Raw genomic sequence first — 24,656 nt, 5'->3', positions numbered from 1 at the left:
AAGAAAAAGTAGGTCGTTTTTATGGTCCATTCTGTTTTATACCTTTGTGCGATTGTCCCTAGCGGTTTTATCGTGTTCTTGCATGGATTTTTCGGTTATTTGCAAGGTAAAGAAATCCCGACATTGTTTGTTTACCAAATGAGATGAGTTAAACATTGTGAAAACATCACTTTTCACTTTTTTAGACTATGACTACGTATTATCAGGTTACAGTTATCACCGGCGGAAACTAAAAACAAAACATTACTTTTTTTAAGCACTAAAAATGCCCAAATCGTTTACAAATCATATACCTGATGACCTACGTAACCGCGTTTCACTTTTATGTTCAAATCTGTATTACTTACAGATTTCTAACAAGTACATAGACATTGGCAATTGTAGATCAGATCTAATTAAATATTGTCTTACTGATCTACGCACAAAAAGAATTAAATCAGAGATGGTAAGTTAGATTTAGAGAGTGTCCTAAATGTCACCCATAATTCGTTACCCATTGGATATACGAAAAAAACAAAACATGAACGAAAGCCATAAATTAAAATACATACAAACCTATAGGACGTACTACACTACATTAATTTTTCGTAAGGGCGTGTTATTATTCTTGAATTTTTTTTTTTTTTGGTTTAAATAATTGAATATTTAAATAATATAAATTCTAATTTGTCTCTCAGGCCAAGATGCAGTACTACGCCAAGTTGGGGTGTCTTCTCATTGACCATGGAACAGAAGGTATAAGAAATTACTTCCAAAATCACATACTATGTGGACAGACACCACAGCAGTTCTTTACTACAAACAAGACACACATTGACAATCTCCATCATGGGAAAAAGAGACTTATCAACAAGAGGCAATATGATCTCATCTTTCCTGCCAATAATCAGCCACCTGATTTGAAGGAATTTGACATCACCCTTATCTTTTTATTAGTTCGAGAGTTCCAAGTGGGGAAAATCCGTCCTAATGACCCAGTTTGGAATGATCCAGCAAAAGCTGCAGCTGCCCCACAAGACATGCAGGACATCATTCTCCTCAAGTTTGAACGTAATTCTCTTGCTCACCGTGAATCAACTAACATCACCTCCAGTGAATTTGAACAGAAGTGGACCGCTATCTCCGGTGCCGTTGTACGCCTTGGAGTGTTGAACCCAGCAGAGATACAGCAATTGAAGGACAAACCTATTGAACCTGAGAGGGACAATTTTTATCAAATATGCATCTTACGTGGCTACCTGGAGGAGATGGAAATGCTAAGGATGATGCAAAACATGGATGTGAAACTAGACCATATATATTCCAAATTGGATGACTTGTATAAACGACAAGAGACGCTAAGCTACCATTTTGAAGTTCAACAGACTTTAACGGTCCAACAAACAAACCTTCATGTTGAAACCCATTACCATCACGTACGTACAGAGGAACAACCAGAGAGGAAGCCAGAACAGGGCATTTTGTCAGGTAATTATTCTAATAATAACGATTACGTTAAAAAAACTGTTAGACAGCAGTGTAATGTGCTTGGCAGCATGATTTCTATCATTTGTTTAAACTACCAGGTACCAGTTTCACAAAAAGCTAAAGTCAGTGCCCTGGCTTAGTTGACTAGGATTTCCATGAGAGTTCTGTTACACTGCTCCTGATAGGGTAAGACTTGCCCATGTGACCATGTAACCTTGGTAATTTAGTTCTAAGCCAGGGATCCTGACTCAAATTATTTTGTGAAACTGGGGCCAGACGACAAGATACCTCTAGCCCATGGGATGTCTTGTCAGGTAGATTGATATAAAACTGCTATATTGTATATTAAATGCATGTGTATGCTTTGCTTTTTTTGCATTTTATAAAAAGACACACTGTTGGATGCTGAAAACAAGTTGTGCTGTCTTAAACAGTCTTTATTCCGTATCATACTATTACTTAACAGCCCTTATTCTTTATCAGCTTCGGTGATATCAATATACTAGTAAGAGAGAAGCACATCCTTGCATGGCCCCGTAATCTGGATTGCAGTGAGCCCCTGTACTATGGCACCGTATACAGCCATTCATGAACTCATCAACAATGTGGAGAAAATGTCACATCTATTCAACGGCCACCATTTCACAGCTTTTAATGACGATTCCTGACTGTAGTTTTGCAAATGAATGGCATGCCGTAGAAGGCGCTTGCAGAATTCCCAACCATGTGCCCAGCAAACATGTCACGTTCGGATCATGTGGCTAGCAAGTTGCTATTGCTACCACTTAATAACGTCATAGCAACGTGCTAGCCACTTGATCCGAACGTAACGTGTTTGCTGGGAAGTGTGGAGGGTGTCTTACAGCAGGTGGTGTGGCGGAACGTGGTCTAGTTGGCACAACCTGAACTTCAGGTTATAAACCACTATTAAAAAGTCCCATCACTGCCACATGTAAATACAGCCTGTGATATATCCACTATGGCGGTGTTATAAAACTGAGGGTCAGCAGAAAGTCCGCCCTCCAAGTGGTTGTAATGGTTAGGATTCGTCTGACCTAAGTGGGCCAAAATCTAGGGCAAGGCTTACCTGTATAAATGAATGGAAAGCAGACTCTCTATCATGGGGGACTCTGTCACGTTACAGAGGAACACTATATAGTGCTGAGAGTGTGTAATGTGGAGGCTGTTCACACATATACATATTTTTTATGAGTAGTCGGTAAAAATATTAATATTATTCACGACATATAACAAATATTTCTATAATTAAATAAAGTACTTTTTGGTAAATTTTAGTCATTTTTATTTGATGAAATTGTATTTTTTCAATGAAGAATATCTCTTTTTTTTTTTTTGGAGGGGGTGCCTTGAGGATTTGGAGCATTATTCGCATATCTTTTTTTGAAAAAGTTTGATTTTTTTGCATTGATCTAACTTTATATGCACTTACAGAATATATAAATATGTGTTATTTATCAATATATGTAGAAAAGTGAATAACTGACAGCATTCAAATTTTTTTCCATTTAAGTTCTCTCCCATGCGTAAATGAAAGGGGAAGCGAGGGTATAAGCAGAATATTAATCACATCCATTGCCTATTGATATATTTCTGCCAATTATTTACCATTTTTCCTTTGTGAAGAGATACGTTCAAATGTATGTACGCACTGTGCAATGCCCCCCCCCCCCACACACACACAGAGAGAAAGAGAGAACGCACACACACACACACATCAACTGACACATACACACATGCATATTACAATTCGTATTTGTTAATCATTTCAGATGAGCAGCTGACATTGCTTCAAAACCACCTGGCTGAAAGATACAACCGTGAGATGAGCTGTGTGCCGCGGATCCCCTGGGATGATACCGACACCATGAACATTGACGACGTGTTTGTTGATCTGTCTCTCATCCAAGAACAAAAGAAAGGGTGTGTTCCCGAGAAGGTTCCTCTTAGGTCTTATCAGGATATCTTCAAGCCACACATCAGAAAGAAAAGAATCATTATCAGAGGTAAAGCTGGCTGTGGCAAATCAACAGTTGCTGCAAAAATGGCAGTCGATTGGGCAAGATCTAAGATGCAAAGTGGCGCTAGTGGTTCAAGTGGCGAGAATACGGGAACAAAAGATACCTCTTATACTGAAGACGTGTCACTTCTGTTTCTAATCAGGTTAAGGTTTCTTGACAAAGACCAAACTCTGCTTGAATCAATCAAAGATCAGCTGATAGACCCTTCTCTTGAAATATCAGATGAAGCTTTGTTTAAGTACATTCATTCTTATGCTGAAAGAATTATCATAATTGTACCACCAGCGTTAGCGCTGGCGGTACACATGGTTTCGGTCTCGTCCGGATCGTTCCGCCGGCTCCGCCGACTCCGCCGACTCCGCCGGACGGCTACCGTTACCGCTTCTCCTCCTAGACGGTAAGGCCCCCCATACCCATCTCATGGATTTAGGTCACCTATAATCTCAACTCGTTCCACGTAAAATTTGGGCTTTGTCGGTATTGGGGTCTGGGTGTGGCACTCATTGCAATGCACCCTTGTCCAAAAATGGCAAAATTAAATGCTAATTATCTACCCTACGGAAGGAGTTACGGGAAAATTTTCTACAGACGGCTTTCCAAAAGTCATATGTGTAGATTTCAAATATACCCTCGGATTTGACCTTTGACCTTTACTTCAAGGTCAAATGGGCCAAAATTTTCAAAAAAATGAAATTTTTTACGAAAAAAAAATTTTTTGCCCTGTTATTCAGACACCACACAGACTTAACCAATAATATTATTGGAAAGTGTTACCCTTCAGGTCATCTTTCATCTCCGTGAATTTGGGGTCAATCGGTGCATTTTCACAGGAGTAGCGGCCATAAGATACCGAAACTGAAAACTGTCTCTAATTCGGGAACCGTTAATGCTAGAGACCCATTCTTTTTTGCATTTTGTAGAGCATGTAAAGCCCAACACTGGAGGTGGTCTCGTTTTTTTTGTATTCCATACGGTTTTCGAGTTACGCTGTATCAAAAAGTACATATTGGTGGTGAAAGGAAAATGTACGGAAGCCCACTGGTGCCATATGTAGAAAAAAAAATTATCTCGAAATTTCGAGATACTATTTTGAAATTTGAACAAAAAAATTTACCACCAGCGTTAGCGCTGGCGGTACACATGGTTTCGGTCCCGTCCGGTCCGTTCCGCCGGCTCCGCCGCCATGTTACCGTTACCGCTTCTCCTCCTAGACGGTAAGGGCCCCCGTACCCATCTCATGGATTTAGGTCACCTATAATCTCAACTCGTTCCACGTAAAATTTGGGCTTTGTCGGTATTGGGGTCTGGGTGTGGCACTCATTGCAATGCACCCTTGTCTAAAAATGGCAAAATTAAATGCTAATTATCTACCCTACAGGAGTTACGGGAAAAATTTCTATAGACGGCTTTCCAAAAGTCATATGTGTAGATTTCAAATATACCCTCGGATTTGACCTTTGACCTTTACTTCAAGGTCAAATGGGTCAAAATTTTCAAAAAAATGAAATTTTTTACGAAAAAAAATTTTTTTGCCCTGTTATTCAGACGCCACACAGACTTAACCAATAATATTATTGGAAAGTGTTACCCTTCAGGTCATCTTTCATCTCCGTGAATTTGGGGTCAATCGGTGCATTTTCACAGGAGTAGCGGCCATAAGATACCGAAACTGAAAACTGTCTCTAATTCGGGAACCGTTAATGCTAGAGACCCATTCTTTTTTGCATTTTGTAGAGCATGTAAAGCCCAACACTGGAGGTGGTCTCGTTTTTTTTGTATTCCATACGGTTTTCGAGTTACGCTGTATCAGAAAGTACATATTGGTGGTGAAAGGAAAATGTACGGAAGCCCACTGGTGCCATATGTAGAAAAAAAAATTATCTCGAAATTTCGAGATACTATTTTGAAATTTGAACAAAAAAAATTTTTATCTCGAAATTTCGAGATAGCATTTTGAAATTTGAACAAAAAAAAAATTATCTCGAAATTTCGAGATAGCATTTTGATATTTGAGCAAAAAAATTTATCTCGAAATTTCGAGATAGTATTTTGAAATTTGAACAAAAAAAATGCTATCTCGAAATTTCGAGATAATTTTTTTTTTCAACATATGGCACCAGTCGGCTTCCGTAAAAATGTGCAGTACGGTAATGGATAATAAATTTTGAACTCCGGAAAAATAAAACATAATGCTTGGCAAAGCAGACAACTTGTGGTCAAAAATGACATTATTTTATCAAATTTAAACTTCTGCAACTTCAGAGAACCTCCCATTTCAAGAACTTTGACCAAAATGACCTTTTCTTTATTTTAATTAATTTTTTCTGTAGGAAATTTATGGCACATTATGGTAACTCCAAAATTATAACATTTAGTCCCTTATATCTCCAAAACTGGCAGAGATAGGTCCATAGTTACTATTGAAGTTGAATAGGAAGTCATATACTGGCAATCTTACTGTGACCTTGACATTGACCTTTGACCTACTTTTCACCATGAACTGAACTTTGCAAATTTTGCTTCCCTTTTATCTCCAAAACTGGCAGAGATAGGTCCATAGTTACTATTGAAGTTGAATAGGAAGTCATATACTGGCAATCTTACTGTGACCTTGAAATTGACCTTTGACCTACTTATCACCATGAACTGAACTTTGCAAATTTTGCTTCCCTTTTATCTCCAAAACTGGCAGAGATAGGTCCATAGTTACTATTGAACTTGAATAGGAAGTCATATACTGGCAATTTTACTGTGACCTTGAAATTGACCTTTGACCTACTTTTCACCTTGAACTGAACTTTGCAAAATTTGCTTCCCTTTTATCTCCAAAACTGGCAGAGATAGGTCCATAGTTACTATTGAACTTGCATAGGAAGTCATATACTGGCAATTTTACTGTGACCTTGAAATTGACCTTTGACCTTCTTTTCACCATGAACTGAACTTTGCAAATTTTGCTTCCCTTTTATCTCCAAAACTGGCAGAGATAGGTCCATAGTTACTATTGAAGTTGAATAGGAAGTCATATACTGGCAATCTAAATGTGACCTTGAAATTGACCTTTGACCTACTTTTCACCATGAACTGAACTTTGCAAATTTTGCTTCCCTTTTATCTCCAAAACTGGCAGAGATAGGTCCATAGTTACTATTGAAGTTGAATAGGAAGTCATATACTGGCAATCTTACTGTGACCTTGAAATTGACCTTTGACCTACTTATCACCATGAACTGAACTTTGCAAATTTTGCTTCCCTTTTATCTCCAAAACTGGCAGAGATAGGTCCATAGTTACTATTGAACTTGAATAGGAAGTCATATACTGGCAATTTTACTGTGACCTTGAAATTGACCTTTGACCTACTTTTCACCTTGAACTGAACTTTGCAAAATTTGCTTCCCTTTTATCTCCAAAACTGGCAGAGATAGGTCCATAGTTACTATTGAACTTGCATAGGAAGTCATATACTGGCAATTTTACTGTGACCTTGAAATTGACCTTTGACCTTCTTTTCACCATGAACTGAACTTTGCAAATTTTGCTTCCCTTTTATCTCCAAAACTGGCAGAGATAGGTCCATAGTTACTATTGAAGTTGAATAGGAAGTCATATACTGGCAATCTAAATGTGACCTTGAAATTGACCTTTGACCTACTTTTCACCATGAACTGAACTTTGCAAATTTTGCTTCCCTTTTATCTCCAAAACTGGCAGAGATAGGTCCATAGTTACTATTGAAGTTGAATAGGAAGTCATATACTGGCAATCTTACTGTGACCTTGAAATTGACCTTTGACCTACTTTTCACCATGAACTGAACTTTGCAAATTTTGCTTCCCTTTTATCTCCAAAACTGGCAGAGATAGGTCCATAGTTACTATTGAAATTGGATAGGAAGTCATATACTGGCAATTTACTGTGACCTTGAAATTGACCTTTGACCTACCTTACAATGAACTTAACTTTGATTGCACCATTTTTAGTTATATATATTTTTTGCATATTTTGAAAATTCTTGTTGATTGCATTTTTACAGCTTGTCAAGCACAAGACTGGTGGCTGCACCCCTTATTTTGTGTATGTGGGGGTCTATACGAATGCGCTTGCTCCAGCTGGTGGTACAATATTCGGAGGCGGTATCGCCTCTCTGATCCTCTAGTTTTAGATGGCTATGATGAATATTATCATGCCAACCGACAGAATAACATATCCAAACTGATAAAAGGGGAGGTACTTGCTAGTGTTACAGTAATTATCACCTCACGCCCATGGAAAGCACACGAGTTGTCCAAACATAGGCCCAGTGACACGCATGTTGAAATCAACGACATGTCCCTGGATGAAATTGTCAAATTCATCCAAAACCATTTCACAGGTAAAGATCCAGGTTACCACGGGTCAGTTGTGCAGTATGTGATGAAATTTCATCTATCCATATCACCTACCCCGTTACTTTTACTCTTTATATGCATTTTATGGGATGAAGAAACTGCAGAACAAATGCCCAATTCCCTCACGGCACTTTATCAAGAACTTGTAAGCCTACTTTCGAACAGATATGTAGCCCGTCAAGAAAATCAAGAAACAGCAGAATCTTATCTGTCAGAAAAGAAAAATATCATCAATAAAATTGCTTTTGATGGCCTTCTTTTCGGTAACCTTGTCTTTGATGAAACTAATTCAAGCATTAAGGATTTGGGGGAACAGATTTTCCACACAGGTATCATGTCTCGTTTAAAAATTAGTAGCATTAGGACAAAGGCCCACAAATCAAGCTTTTCGTTTATTCATAAGACCATTCAGGAATATTTTGCTGCTAAGCACATAGTTGAAAGTTGTAAGGATAGGTCTCACTCAGAGCCAATTGAGACATTTTTAGGCCATGTTAACTCTGTAGAGCAGTTCCAAGATATGACAAATGTCATACAATTTGTATGTGGCCTGTCCCCAGAGGTAGCAGCAGTGATCTTTTCTCATTTGCACAGCTTGACAGACAAAGGTGTAGATTTTATGACTTCACATTTTGAAGAAAAGTGGTTTTCTTCAGACTGTACCCATTTGTTTATACGCCTTATAACTGAAATGTTGACAAACAACCATGTTGTAACCCATGAACACATGCAATGGCTGAATCATCTCCTTGATGTTGAATTATATGGCATTTATCCCCAGGCAGCAGATAAAATATTACAGTATGCTCATCAGATCGCTCATCTTGCCTTGACGTCCATATTGGATGCCAGCATTCACAAATTACAGTACCATACTATCTTTCCCTCCTTGAAGAAATTGTCACTGTCAGACACTCAATATAACAAAGATGGTTGTTTGGAAAACCAATGTGTACATCCCAACCCAAGGATCTTGTTAGGAAGTTCCATGAAAAGTTTGATATATCTAGATGTGTATCGAAGCAACTTGGAATTGTTTCTGTCTCTTGAGCCTCCATTCCCATCTCTGGAGACGTTGATTGTCAGGGATTGCTCTCCTCCCCCCCACTACCTGGTAGATATGTTCCAACTGGTGTCTACAAAGAGCATGGTCAACCTTCTTACACTGGATCTGTCACACACAGTCTTGACTGAATGCAAAACATGTTTGGAATTTAATAAGGAGTCCCAATCTGTAAGAACTACTTGCTTAGAATATGGGACGGACCCATTCATTGTTACACGAAAGAGTCTAGGGGGTAAAGTTGTGTTATATGGTCGCTTACCGAATAAACACACAATTTTAATTGACACCCTTTGCAACCTGGCCTCACAGCTGAAGCATTTGCCTAGCTTAGAACGACTTGGACTTGGTAGTACTGACATAACACCCGTAGGACTGAAGTCACTGACAAACAACTTGCATCATATACCTAGGTTGCAACATCTTGACATTTCTTGGAATAATAAACACATGGGGCTTTGCGAAATAGGCATGTCAACTACCATGAAAAAGTTTTTCTTTAAACTCAGAAATTTCAACATGAAATTTCTAAATATAATGGGTTGCAATATTGGATTATATGGAGACATGGCGCCTGCAATGAAAATTCTTTCAGATAATCTTAAACAGTGGCGAGAACTGCAAATTTTACGCATTTCAGATAACTTCTTTGGGGGAAGCATTGAACATCTTATTGATTCATTGACTAACACAAATCTCCCTTGTCTTAAACAAGTATTTATTGGTTCCAATAACAGCTTGAATGAGACAGTTCAAAGAAGACTTGCTGAAAGGCTTACAGCAATGCCAGGTCTGGAGCCTGATATATATGTGGAGGTATGTGACGTCGGTGGATTATATCCTTATTAAATCTGCCTCGCTTGGTTCATTTCAACCCCTTCTCACATTTATTACCTCCGCCAAGGAGGTTTTGTTTTTGGTTTCGTTAGTTTGCCTGTCTGTCTGTCTATCTGTCTGTCTGTCTGTCTGTTTGCAACATCACAGAAAAAGTTTTGAACTGATTTTAATGAAATTTTCAGGAACTGTCAGAAGTGGGCCAAGGAAGAGATAATTAGTTTTTTGTGGTGACCAGGATCAATAATCAATCAATAATCAAAAATAAAAAATCAATCATCAACATAACTCCAAAAGTTATGAACTGATTTTGATGAAATTTCAGGAACTGTCAGAAGTGGGCAAAGGAACAAATGATTGTTTTTTGGTGGTGATCCAGAGCATTAATCAATCTATAATCAATAATCAAAAATAAAAATTAGATCATTGTAGAATAAAAATATAGGGGTGAAACGGCATTGGGTGGAGACTTAATTTGCTGCCAAGGCGGAGGTCTGCGCTCTCGAAGTGAGTTTCTAGTTGTAAATTGCTCCAGCAGATGTGTTTTAGAATATAATATCTGGTGTAGACGGATTGGCAAACTAGTGTTCTTTTTCCTCTCACAGGAGCCAATTCCCCTCTCTACCACAGATACAAAGGACGTAAACTCCCAAGTTTAGGATGTCTATAATCCTGCCATTTTGTCTTTGTTTTTTACACACAGGACAACCATAACAATATATGCACGGAGTAAATACACCTCTGAGGCATGTTTGCGGCCGATGTGTGCTCGTGAGATATGCCCCAGGTATTAAGGTACTGAATGCCCAGGGCTATTTCGGTGTGTGTAAGTAGGGTAAATAGATGCACATCAACCCTGGTTGCTGATGGTCAGTGTTGTCACTTCAATGACACAAATTTTGCACGTCCCTTTTTAGCTTGCACGCATTTAGTGAAAGCCCTAGTTTTTTTTATTTCACATGACAAGTATGTGTTGGTTAGTTTCCTGATTATCTTGAGCTTCAGTGTGAATTTGAGTTGTGAGTTTGAGCATTTACATGTGCATAGCAGGCAATTCTGTTCAACAGTAAGAGGATATTTGTTGTAGTGACATTCACTTTTTATGTACAGACACAGATGTGTCTGTACATATAGCCATCATCTGCGTCTGTCGTCGTCGCCGTCGTCGCCGTCGTGCACTTTTACCGATAACACGATAAGTGGAAAACTGTTTTTTATTTCAGCTTGAAACTTACAGAATTAATGAATATTCATAATACGCAGGTCAAGTTCGAAAATCAGCATGATCGGGTGACTTGTAGGGAAGTTATGCTGTTTTTTCACTTTTTTCAGCATATATGCAGCACCGATAACACGATAAGTGGAAAACCATTTTACTTTTTGGCCTGAAACTTACAAAACTGATGAATATTCATAATCCGCAGGTCAGCTTCGAAAATCAGCATGATCGGGCCATTTTTAGGGGAGTTATGCTATTTTTTCACTTTTTTCAACATATATGCAGCACTGATAACACAATATAAGAAAAACAGATTGGCCAATTGTCATTATACTTACAGAAGTGGTCAATCTTACTAAAACGCAGGTTGAGTTCCAAAATCAGCATAATCGGGCCATTATTTTAGAAGTTATGCTGTTTTTTCACATTTCCTCAGATTCAATTGTTAGGCATGTTAACAGTCTCATTATTGAACTAATAAGATACGTAAAAGTGTTTGTTTGACATTTCCTGCATCTTTATGACATTGTTAGTTGATTATGTAAAAATGATGGTAAACTTGATATCGTGTATTGTGTAATAAAGTGTCAAAAATGGAAATAAACTCATATCATTGCAGTTTGTCAGATTCAATCATCTACTATCTTCAGAATCTCAGAATGGAGGAAATTGGACATTTAACACTGTTCTATTGATATTTTTCCCATCTCATCAATTTTCTTAGTTGGTCATATACAAATGGTAGTAAACTGTTTATTTTGTTTTATGTTAAAAAAAGTGTTTTAAAAATGGAAGTAAACCCATTGCAGAACAGTGCTGTCATGTTTCAGCATATATGCAGCACCGATAACACGATAAGTGGAAAACCATTTTACCTTTTGCCTTGAAACTTACAGAACTGCTGAATATTCATAATACGCAGGTCAAGTTCGAAAATCAGCATGATCGGGTCATTTTTAGGGAAGTTATGCTGTTTTTCACTTTATTCAGCATATATGCAACACTGATAACATAAGTGAAAAATCATTTTACCTTTTGGCTTGAAACTTCCAGAACTAATGAATATTCATATTACGCAGGTCAAGTTCGAAAATCAGCATGATCAGGTCATTTTCAGGGTAGTTATGTTGTTTTTTCACTTTTTTCAGCATATATGCAGCACCGATAACACGATAAGTGGAAAACCATTTTACCTTTTGGTTTCAAACTTGCAGAACAAATGTATATTTATAATACGCAGGTCAAGTTTGAAAATCAGCATGATCGGGTCATTTTTAGGGAAGTAATGCTGTTTTTTCACTTTTTTCAGCATGTATGCAACACCTATAACACATTTGTGCTATATGATGGTACTGTATGGATGGCAGTCTCTGAAATTGTCCCTTGGGTGATCACTAATTAAATTAAGATCTATAAAGTAACTTGCCTACTCATTAATTTTCAATTGGCCATTAAATGAGATTACATAAAACACTCATTGAGATTTCCCTGTAAAGTCCCATAGGTTTAGCTCTCTTAACTGTGTCACAAAATTAGGATTTGGTGATAATTATGCAGATAAATGGTGTTTAACATTGCAAATAAATTTACAACAAAAAAAAAAAGTGTTATGCCAACATGCTATAGATGAATAACAGTGCTTAATTTTTCTCAAACCTGGTGGGGTTATTAATATCAAGTTAATACAGCTAGATTGAAAGTTTGAATTGCAATCAATATAATGTAATCAAATGCAATCAATGTAAGTGGCTTAGCTGTCTGTCACGCCTACTGAAACTGGCATGCCAGAATCCTAAGCCGCTTAAACTGAAAGCAATTTAGTGAAAAACCCCTTGGAGTTGGATTGATCCTGTTAGATTGATCTAGGTATGGGAACTCAGTCTAATGCTTGTTACACATTTTACTTTCATCCTAATTCACTGTTATGCAGAATTAGAATTTGATGTTGGCTATGCAGTTACAGTAAGCATAATACATTAATACAGCAAAATTGACAGTATCCTATTTCCTGCGCTTTTTTTTTCTGTTTTTTGTCTGTACATTTGACAGCTTTGCTGCCTTGTTAGAAAATACGGGTCTTAAATGTCATTTTGAAAAGTGAGATATACATATTTTAATTTGTGATTGCATATTTGTATATACAAAAATCTTCATACTGTAAAATATTTAAATAATTCACTGGACATTGTTCATATTGTAAGGATTTATATCTGCAAACATAAGCTTCATATTGAACATTATTATGAAGAGTATACTGTGTAATATTCCATAATAATATAACAGAATAAGTAATAAACTTAAGATTGTCAATAACAATCTGATAACAAACAATATCAATAACAATTTGAGTTAGCATTATATACGTCTTATTGGACACTACAAGATCCTTGTTGGCTTTTTTGGAAGAGAGCGGGAACCGAACTCAACATTTTCTTTTAAATAGACCCCCCTACATATCTGTCTTCGTGTGAACAGAAATTACTTATGCCGTTATTAATGTCAAATGTGCAAACAGCAGTGGACGAGAGAGATTTCAAAGGAATCACAGCTAACACAATTATTTTTATTTCTTCTGATGTCACTTTCTGTGCGCCAATGCTTCAACGGAAAAGTTCAGATGCCTCGTTTGATTTCATGCAAATTTAAATTGGCATTTATTTATGAGAGTGTGAATGAACACTCTAAAGGTTGTAACGTGATTTTTTAAATTTTAATTTAAAACTGGTAGGAGGTAGTGCATGCAAAAAAAAAAAAAAAATGCTTTGAGACGTTCCCAAGTTCTAATTTAAAGTGAACAAACTAGTAACAGGGGAAATACATAACTGTCCATGATTATTGTTCAGTTGTTTATATATATTTCAAATAAAAGCAATGTAGCTACGAATCTGAAGCACAGCATTTATATATTTGAATAAAGCAGGGGCGTTTCTTTATCCACCTACAATTAAATAATGGGTCATTCAGTGATGGCAGGGGCGGATCCGGCCGTGGGGATCGGGGCGGGTTTCGTTATTTCACAGGATGAACGGTGCCATTTATCACGGTTTAGACCTATTCTTGGTCAAAATTCCTATTTCAAGAAATCGAGGGGGGGGGGGGGGGGGGCGGAGAACCCTTAGGCCTACCCCCTCCACAAATCGGCCGCTGTTCTGTATAAAGAGAATGAAACATCTGTAGGAAATGAGGCACAAGCCAAAATCCATGGCTGGGCACACCAAACATGTAGGCCCTATAATCGTGGTTGGCGGTCTACCAAAAAATAAGGCATTTATGTTAATTTGTAATGTGAAGAAGCCTACCAATAATTCAGTAAATATATCATGTCATTTGAATTAAGCAGATCCATCCAAATGAACAAATAAATATTGCTGCATTTTTCTTGCTGCTTCGAAGCAAAACAATGCGCTGCCTTTTACCCAAATTTTACGGTTTTTAGAAAACTGCCAAAATCGAGTTTGAGAACATTTCCATATTCTTAAAAGCATGATTTACAGCCATAAACATAAGTTGCCTATAGTTTTTAAAATGACCCAAGTCTATAATTGCCTTCTTTAAATTCTTAATTACTCATTTTAACATGCCAAGAACATCGTTTTTCTAGGTAGGCCTACAGCGTTTTACGTGGCCAAACACAACCAGAAGTGCCCCCGGTGTGAGAATGCTCATTTTTCTCACCTATCGCAATACGTCTCAGCGAGACGCAATCCTCATGCTTGTGATTTTATTTTAACAGCATATTGAATATCAACCTGCAGTTCTTGTAATTTTAGTTAAAGGACTTGTAAAAATGCAAACTACAACCATAAAGTAGTAAAATAACATTTTTGAGTCAACCAATAATAAATTATAAAAAGGCAGAAATACCGATCCGTCACCTCTTGCTTGATGACGTCACAAGCATACAGAAATACTGTTTTGCGCTAAAAAAGTTTGTTTCAACAATTAGTTTTGGGGAAACATGCCTCCAGATCTACAGAAAGAGTGAGTATTTAACAAGTTTGTAGGGTTTGGGCAAATGCTTTGTTACTCTTCCAGTTGCTGCCGGCCTGGCTGGAGAATATCAATAAATTATAAGTCTTTATGTCAACGCTAGGTTCATTTAACTCGTAGATCTATGTGAAAAATTCACAAAATGATATTATATCAATTTACAATTACAATAACATAGATTCGACGTAAATTGGTTGTAAACTTCATATACGATGCATCAAGAACATAAGCTACTTAATCAGATCAATAGAGTGTTATTTAAGAATCAAAGACACAAATGCCAATAAGTTCGTGATGTCATTGATTCTGTCATTAGGGCCACAAGCTACAGTTTTGATTTCCTCCGATTACAGGGTTCGCGCAAATTTATAGATAAAACATCGGATGTTTGAGAACAAGGGATTGATTGACTGCTTCATGGAGTATTATAAACACTGAAGGTTTTGTAACAGGTAAGATTGAATAGTAGGGGTTAAGTTATTTAAAATCTTGAAGTTGATAACTGTCAATGAGTCCTATCTGGGATTTTCGAGCCAAAACTAGTTTTCCTCAAATAAAAATGCCATATTTTTCTACTTATGAATCATTGCTTGACCCATTCCTTGTATTGAATGCTTTGAACTATTTTGATTGAAACGTTTTCAAATTTGTTTTTAAATGACACTGAATCGTTTTGACTGTAGTTTTCTGAACACATCAAAAGGAAATGTCAACAATATCTGTTGATCAGGACAGTGAATTTCAAAATAAATAGATATTCATTCATACATGTAAAATAATGACAGTGCAAATTTCATATTTATACCAAAATAGAAAGATTCTTCGTATATTGAACTTGTCAACCTGCATACTAATTTTTTTTTTATGAAAAACCATTTCTTGATCAGTGGAATTAAGCTGTTATATAATATTATTCATTTGATGAAGGTCATGCTAAGGTTGTAAAGTACAGTGTCAAAATATTCCCATCAGTCATGAAAACTAAGGAATTAAATACATATAGATTAAAAAAATATTGACATGTATGCAAATTTAGGCCTGTGAATACACTTTTTCTTTGTAATCCAACTAATATGAATATCTGTAGTGTTAGTGATGTAATTAAAACAAATGTTTACATGTTACTAGGATTAACAGCATTAACTCCAGTACAAAAGACTATTGTTTCCGACAGTTAAGATCCAGTACGGCATATAAAGCTGTCAGTTACAATTCATTGGTACATCTAAAAGCCTAGGTTGTCAGTTTTGATATCCCAAAACATTTGTTTGGACTCAGTTAATAAGGAATGCTTTTGCACTGGTAACAACATTTACATCATTTGGGTTGTGTTTCTTTTAAGGATTTATCTGCTGAAGACAACTTTACATATTTGGATAGCAGAGATTTAGATGAATCAAGAGATTAGGAACAAAGGGCAAGGCAGGTTTTCATCACCATATAGTAATCCACACTAAAGGTAATTGCCTTTTGATTCAACCTGTCTGATATAATATGCATGTTTTCTTTATCAGTATCAGTATGCTGTTTAATCTCTTTGAAGTAGAAATCATGTTTGATTATTTAGTTGTGTTTGCAAAGAAATAACATTACACCAGGGTGGTGGATTTGTTATACACTTTTCTTTTATTGCTGCACTCATTATTATTATTATTATTATTATTATTATTATTATTATTATTATTATTATTTAGGTGAGACTGACACACTCTTTGATATACGTAGGAGGAACTGATATCACTTTTTGTCTGTTCAGGTATCGTACATATATGAATAAGACTACAGTTGAACTGTAATTACTCAGGACAAATTTATAATCCTCTTCCTCCCCCCCCCCCCATAAAAATTGTTAATTATATAAAGGAAAGGTTTGAAAAGTGATTTTGCATCAGAAGAGATTAAGGATGAGTAAATTGGAATTAGTAAAATATAAGAAAAAGTGAGGTGTTTACAATTTAAAATGATTACCTTACTTTTAATGAACTGTTTATTTTTCTGTTCCCTCTACCTTTCCCATTTATCTGCAAGTTTGTTTTCTGTTATAATTGAATATATTGGAAAGGGTTTCTTAAAAGGTGTTAGTACTGGTGAACTATTGGCCTGTAGCTGCCCATAAAGTAGATTTTGATCTTTTTTTACACTTCCCTCAGTATCCAATGTCAGGTTCACCTTATTCATTCTAAAATTCACAAATAAAGTTTTTATTTACTGCCAGAGACAATTTACATAAAGTATTGTTACTCCCTTGAGGTAAAATATTAAATTTCCAGTTGGCGCAATTCTTAATACTTTCTGCATTTCCTTCGTTTCCTGAACCCGATCCATATACAAATACATGCCACTAACTTGCTGAATTGTAACACAGTGGTTAATTATAACATTCCATTTGATCCTGAGAAACAGCCTATAGCTACTGCATTGTAGTCAGCCATTAGGGCTTACATATGCACAACAACATGTAACTGATAATGTTCGTATCTAATGCATTTATTGATCGTATTGTGAGCAGGCAAGAGGTTTTTGTAGGCCCATTCACACACAGTGATTTGGTTCTTTTAGACTTGCAATTAAATGTGTTAGGTATATATTTAAACCCGCATGTGGAATGATTGTTAAAATGGAGCTGAAAATTTTCCTTTAGTTAAGTTATCCAGGGAATTTGTAAAGTTCATTTTGTATAGATAGATAAAATGGAGACATATTATATGTCTAAACACTACTTTATGCATTAATTGGTATTTTTATAGTCTATTACAGGACTGAACAGATCCTGGGTTAATCAGTATAAAAATATGTGGATGGATACTGCCTGTAAAAACATTATTTGTGTGAGTTATCAAAGTTAAAGTATACTTGCATATGGCTCTTTACATATTGAGAGACAGTCAAAGCGGCAATCATGTCTCAATCAGATAAATATATTCCTAGTCTTCTCTCTGCTTCTTGCATGGCTGGCCCATTCTAAAGTACAAATTAAGATAAAATATTTACAAATAAGGCTATAAATACTGAGAATTTTATGTTTATATTTGACTATATAACCAGTATTTGTTTTGAAAATAGAAAATGCCCTCAAGTAATATGAGTATATGCAAAAACAGGAATTTTATCATTTCTGTCCAGTATTGCTGAAGACAAAACAAGCTTGGTTTTATTTATGATATTAAAATTCCCCCTTCTATGACCCAAATTAAATCCCCCATGAAACAATACATTTTAAACTGTATCATGATGAACATCTGTTTTACCCTTGATCAATGAGCCATGAAATTGTATGGGATATTAAATATTTAAAAATATGTTCTCTGTATTCAATGGGCAACCCATTAAGCAGTGGCAACACCCAATAATGTGTTTGCAATTTAGCATTGCTTTGGTATCCAGACTTACAAATTATTAAACAGGACAAAAAAAAAAAAAAAAAAAAAAAAGGCTGGACCCTTTTTAGATGGATATTTATTTTGCCTGTCAATTCTGTCCATGAAACAAGTTCACACATTGACCAGATATTTCTCCAAAATCTATTTATTTTTTTGTTTTTGTTTTTGTTTTTGTTTATTTTATTTTTTTTTGGGGGGGGGGGGAGAGGGGAGAAAAAAGATATTAAATACCAGTCCAGGCTTCTCTGTAGTAGTCTAAATGTATTAAGTTTTGCATTCAAATCATCCTTTCCCAGAGTTAATTTTTAAACTAGTTTTGTGAAACTAACCCTGTCCATGGCCTGCGATACTTAAGTGTATGGAAAGGATGTAGCAGGAAGCAGCATTGAAAATGATACGTGCTGCCTCGAAGGAAATTGTGATGAAATCTATCCAACAATTGACTAACTGAAAATAACTTAGCTAAGGCTTGCATCTTGATGAATGTGAAAGCTAACACAGGTGTATAATGCCATTACATCAATAGCTAAAAGTAAAACACTCAAGTAGATGGCCGCCCGGGAAACAATGGGGTGCTTTACTATTGGAGCTTTTTAATCTTCATCCAGAGAACAGTTGCATCTGTGCCTATAGACACATTGATGCCAACAATAAAAGACGACATTTTTAATCTCAGTCTAAGAACCATTGTAGACATACGCGGGAAGTTCTCTTTGAAGTGGGTGTTTTTATAAATATACATCTATTAAGAGAAAAGCTGTAGCAAAAGGCCTGCATGTGGCATTGTGCGACCTGCGGTATGGAAGGGAGTTGTTAGAAAGAAGTCAATATTAGACGTGAAGATATACATACATTTGAGGGCCCTTGTGGACTTGTTGGACAGCACTTGGGCGTAGAAGTCAATGGCACGCATGCCAGTCTCATTTTAATACTTTTGTATTGGACTTCAGACAGGTGAAACGTATCCAGCTGAATGCTGTTGGTTTCAACATGGAAGTGGACAGGTGAGAAACATCCAAGTTCCAGAAGTTTGTTTTATATTATGGTTTGAAATTTTAATTATCTTTCTTGTTCTAGGAATTATTTGTATTAATGCTTCACGCTAAAATATGTATTTCTTTTTTAATATTTACAACTTAAAAGTTGCTGTTGTTGATTAAAATTGAGGAGGTAGCCAGTCTTTTCAAGATATGCCAGCTGAGAAAAATTGATGTGCACACCTGCTTAAAGGGTGTTAATGTCACCTTTTGAGATTAATCTGATATTTTGTTTAATACCTGATTTTATGAATTATTTATATTGACTACAGACTTAGATCTATATTTCTGTTTTTAATTAAATTTTGAACTGTTCAGCTTTTTTTGTTAATTAATTCAGTGTTACATAAGTATTGTTTTTTTTTAATTTGCAATTTTCTCCGTAACATTTTAAAGCTTTAACTTCCCATTTTAAAGTTACGACAACTAGAATCAAGTTGCTATAATCTGGGAAGAATTTTTTTTCTGAAGTTGGTTGAATTTTGAATTAAATATACGCTGTTCTTCAGTGAGCCCTGTACAGAATTTGGTTCAGAATTATCAGATCTGTTGTCTTGGGGTCCTGGGTGAGGTTATTGAACAGTTACTAAGGCTCTTCATAACTCACATACTTTAATACGGGATAATTCGTCGGATTTATATGAAGATAAGAGTTGGGCAATGTTAATAGCTATTTAAACTAATACCATAGAAAAAAATTATGCATTGATCCTTAAGATATGTCTGAGATAAACAGTAATGTCTGAGATAAATTACTGGTAGGTGCCAGGTCATATTGAGACTTGACTTTCCCTTCACTATTTGTTATAATGCCTATTTTGGCCACATTTTGCTAAATATATATATATATATATATATATATATATATATATATATATATATATATATCCCAGGAAATGTATAGATTTAACATTCACCTACTGTCCATGGAAATTTGTTTTGAAGGATATTTTGAAAGTTGGCATTCAACATCCTACAGCACTGGAACAAGAGATTAAACTGACAGTAACATTTCTAGAACATTGTTTTTCTGAGATTGTGCTATTTTTATGTACTAAAATCTCGTTTAAAATACATGTAGGTCCTGTTTCTGTAAGTTTTAAAAAAATAATTGAATAATGATATAAGGGTAGAAAAAATTTAATTAAAAATTGCTGCTGATTATTATCTACATGTAATAAGTGTTCCTTTTTGTGGGTAGTCCTGCACCAGTACAAAATTGGCAGTGTTCTATCAGTAACAAAACTAAAATTTGGTATGGGTATGATTTCAGAAAAATGAGTTTAATAACATCAAGTGTACAAATTCAATATCCTTGTTTTAATTTGGTTGGTTTTTAAAGATTGTACATGATTATGTTGTAACTTGAATCAAACTAAAACCTACAGTGGGTCCAACTCTAATGATGATTTAAGATATTCTTTGCTGCTTTTATGATCATTTCTTGCAGTTTTCATGCAATTTCAATGCAGACTTTTTGATTGTTTTCCAATCACAGAAAATTTTCAGGTCTGACATTGTGCAAAACAAAAAAGATCACTCACAAATTTTATTTGTGCATGTATGTCTGGGAAAAAAGAGCGAAAAAAAAAAAATAAACACAACAAAAAAGTTGTTGTTAAGACAAACTGTCAAAGAAAGCAGCAAATCTGTAATTTCCCTAGCATAAAGTAATTGTTATGTGCTTTAATTAAAATTGTTATTTAACAATCACAGAAAATTTTCAGATTTGATATTGTGCAAAACAGAAAGGTAACTCACATTTTGTTTGTGCACAGATGTCTGAAAAAAAAAAAAAAACGCAAAAAATAAACACAACAAAAAAGTTGTTGTTAAGACAAACTGTCAAAGAAAGCTACACATCTACAATTTCCCTATTATAAAGTTAGGGCTATGTGCTTTAATTGATATTGTTATTTAACAATATAATTCTGACGTCGTGTACCAATAGAAGGTCTCTTGTGGTGTCAGTCCAAACAGGTAATGTAAATAGTCATCCAGGTGCCTGTTTTTCCTGCTTTCTCCAAAGGTGCTAGGTCCACAGACAATCTGAGTTTAAATAAATTTATTTTAGGCCCCCGCTGAAAATGTTCTTCGCACACGACGTCATGGATTTCTTCTGGAGACAAATATTTGCCAGTTTTAAATACCGCGCTGTGTTTATTTTAGTAAACACCTAATGCGAAATTGTGGATCTAATCCCATTTGTCTTGTTTGAATAACTGGTTAACACATAAAGGCTTTTTTCTGGGCTAGTTACTATTTTAAAAAGCGAGTACACATTAGGGACAATAGGTTAACAAATCACACTGTGCCGCTGAATAGACGCACCATTCTATCAATCACAGTTAGGTGTACACCAGTGTAAATAAATACTGTAGTGCACTGTACTCCTGTGTGTGATTGACTATTGTGATTGTAAACAGCTGATATATTGGGTAGCATGCTGGCCCATTGAATCAGTACACCGGAGCGTCACCGAAAGTAGGAAGTGACATTATTTTCCTGGAAGCATATATTACAGTTCTTAAGAAACATACTTGAAAATCATTGGAAACTACTTGATTTCTTGATTGGGATTTTGAAGAATAACAGATTATCAATACCAGATGCGATAAGGCTGAATTTTGGATATTTATTCTGTTAAGCCATTGGAGTATTTCATTCACTCATTCATTTCTGAGGATTTGAAAAAGGTGAGAATTTTTATTTATAAATTAATGTAAAAATGTACAAATATTAAGCAGTTAAGTGGCCTCAAGGTTTTAAAACTATTTTATAAATTTTGATGTGATTTTATTCAACACTAGCATTAGCATATTTAGGATTTCTGTGCAGGCAATTGAAAATACAAGGTACATTTTCATAACAAAATATTACCTAAAATTTATATAACTTATTTCCAATTTTGTGGTAACGAGGCCTCCAAATCTTTATTTTGAATATTTTTAAAGAATATAAACGTAAAAAATGATGCATTTTCCTAGACCTGTTTACTGCGCCTAGTAACAGTGGATAAGACTGGTAAACAACTTTCTGTAATCTCTTCATCTGGGTCAGCCATTGTGGCTGGAGAGGTCATACATTGTTAGTGTTAACTATTCATGAAAAGAGAGCATTGTAGAGTGTATGAAAGACTCTTTTGATGTGAAATGTGAGAGCACTGTAGAACCTGCAGCCCCACTGCTTTCAAATTGTTGTTTTGAGTTATATTTAGATTGTTGTTTAAAAATAAAAATGATCGATTACGGATGGGAGTCTTTGAATGAAAATGTAGTATAATGGAGAGAGAATTAAGGAGCTTCATTGATATTTTCTGTTTGCAATATTTTGTTGTTATGATTAATAAATGTACTTTAGTATATTGGCTCTGTTTGATTTTTTGTATACAGTCAGTTTTTAAGCATTCTTGAAATTAGACAGTTTTAAAAATTAATATAGTGCTTTATAGTTTCAACAATGAAAGAGGCATCCTTTGGGAAACAAGACTTTGAACATTTTCATCACCAATTTGTATTATTTATATGATTCTTATTACTTATTTAGAAACAATTTATTGGAATCATGAATGGCTTGATTACCTAGCTGGTTTAATCATATAAAGGTATACTATCTACATATGAAGATGTCTCAATATTTCTTATGTATCTTTCCCAATCATATGTTTAGAAATAAAGGTAAAACAGAAACCAAGTACAGGTATGGGTGGAGCAACATTTCACCAATAGAAAACATTGCTATTTTCTTGAAGAAAGTTAAATTTGGTTGGTAAATCATGGACAGTATATCTTAAAATAAGGTTGCCATAAGCTAATACCTTGCCTTCAAAAAGTGTGCCTTGAGATCAGTAAGTTATCAGTTGTTTGATTTCCTCAGTTTAATTTATGATACAGTTTATGGTCTTATCAGGGCAAAGGATATCTGGGATATTAAGATGTGTGATACCTTTTACACAGGATTAATATAAACTTATTTCTTTTTTTGGTCCACTGTAGTTGATGTGATTGATATTTCTTATTTCTTACAGCTTACTGCATCAGCAGTTTTTATGAGATTCATTTTGTCCTCTTTGAAGTAGAATATTTATTTATCAAATATGAAATGTGGGAATATAAAAGCAACAGAAGAACTTGTAATAATGAGAAAAAATGTTAAAAGGAGAACTTTTCAGAATTGAAAATGGTTTAAATAATGAATGGGAACATTTTTCTGATAATTGATTTTTTATAAATCTAAAATAAGTATCAGGATGTAATGTTCCAAGTAACTGCTCAAAAAAAAAAAAAAAAAAAAAAGAAAAGGAAATTATAAATGAATTTATTTTTAGCACACAGAAAAAGATCTCTGATCTTCCACAAAAGATGTTTACGAGGTTTCCTCCCTCTAGGGGGTTATTTATTGTTTACCTGTTTGTGTTGATTTGACTTTTTTCCTCAAATTAACTCCATGAATACAAAAGGTGTTTAGTGTGGGTTGCCTTAATTGCCCCTGTATTTACATTCTGATAAGACAAAACGAAAAAGGTAGAAAAGTAGAAGCAAAGCTGCCATAATTCCTTCTTCATAGTGACTCAAAGTATTTACAAGGTTTTAAGGGTTGGGTTGTTGACACACTCTCTCACCAAAACGGTGGGTATAATAGGTTATCAACTGAAATTACTTTATGATTACTTGGTGCTTGGCTTAACAGATAACTCTTACTACAAGGGTACATTTTTGTGTTGCAGTATTTGTGTGTGTTGGTTACTAAGTTCTTCTGGTACTTAAATGAAGAAGAAAATTTTGATAAACTCTTTTCCGTTTTATCAGCATTTTTTTTTCATTATAACAAAAATCATGAATTGAACTTAATAGCTTTAAAGAAATTCAAGTTGTTGAGTTACATACTGGTAGTCGTGTTTGTCAGTTGATTCCTGACTAAAAATGTTAAGAGTTATTGAATTAAAAAGGGGGAGGCAAAGGGGAGGGGAGGGGGGGGGATCAATATTCAGGCAACATTCACACAGCTCTCCAAGAATTTCGAATCTGCAGGTATAATATTTGTACTGTCACTGTAAATGTCCGCTAATGTTATTGTTATGGTGATATGGATGGATAGTTCCTTAGTCTACATTCCAAAGGGGTTTTCAGTGTTTATCTTAGGGCTGGTAAATGCCTTGTGGACAGCCAGATGAGTGGGTGGGTAAAGACAGGTAGTGACCAGTACTGGTAGTGTCCACTCCAGTAGTGACCAGAAG

The 24,656-nt window shown here is 35.3% G+C and overlaps 2 protein-coding genes across 2 annotated transcripts in view; both read left to right on the top strand.

The window, feature by feature from the left end:
* Positions 1–67: 67 nt before the first annotated feature.
* Positions 68–24,656, top strand: part of LOC106181893 (uncharacterized) — a 34,434-nt gene continuing 9,845 nt past the window's right edge. The window contains exons 1-3 of the mRNA XM_087010139.1: positions 68–106; positions 678–1,467; positions 3,258–3,408. Of these exons, the coding sequence (XP_086866265.1) occupies positions 83–106; positions 678–1,467; positions 3,258–3,408 (965 nt within the window). The 5' untranslated portion in view covers positions 68–82. The remainder of the gene's footprint in view (positions 107–677; positions 1,468–3,257; positions 3,409–24,656) is intronic.
* Positions 3,530–13,972, top strand: LOC112041443 (uncharacterized). The gene is made up of 2 exons (XM_087007618.1): positions 3,530–3,544; positions 7,401–13,972. Exons 1-2 carry the CDS (start codon positions 3,530–3,532, stop codon positions 9,807–9,809), a joined length of 2,424 nt encoding a protein of 807 aa, XP_086863744.1. The 3' UTR covers positions 9,810–13,972.

This window comes from Lingula anatina, chromosome 3 (assembly GCF_051362555.1).
Source record: "Lingula anatina isolate TDL-2025a chromosome 3, LinAna3.0, whole genome shotgun sequence".
Taxonomy (NCBI): Eukaryota; Metazoa; Brachiopoda; class Lingulata; order Lingulida; family Lingulidae; genus Lingula; species Lingula anatina.
Note: the sequence above shows the minus strand (reverse complement) of the source record. Positions and strands in the feature narration are given on the sequence as shown.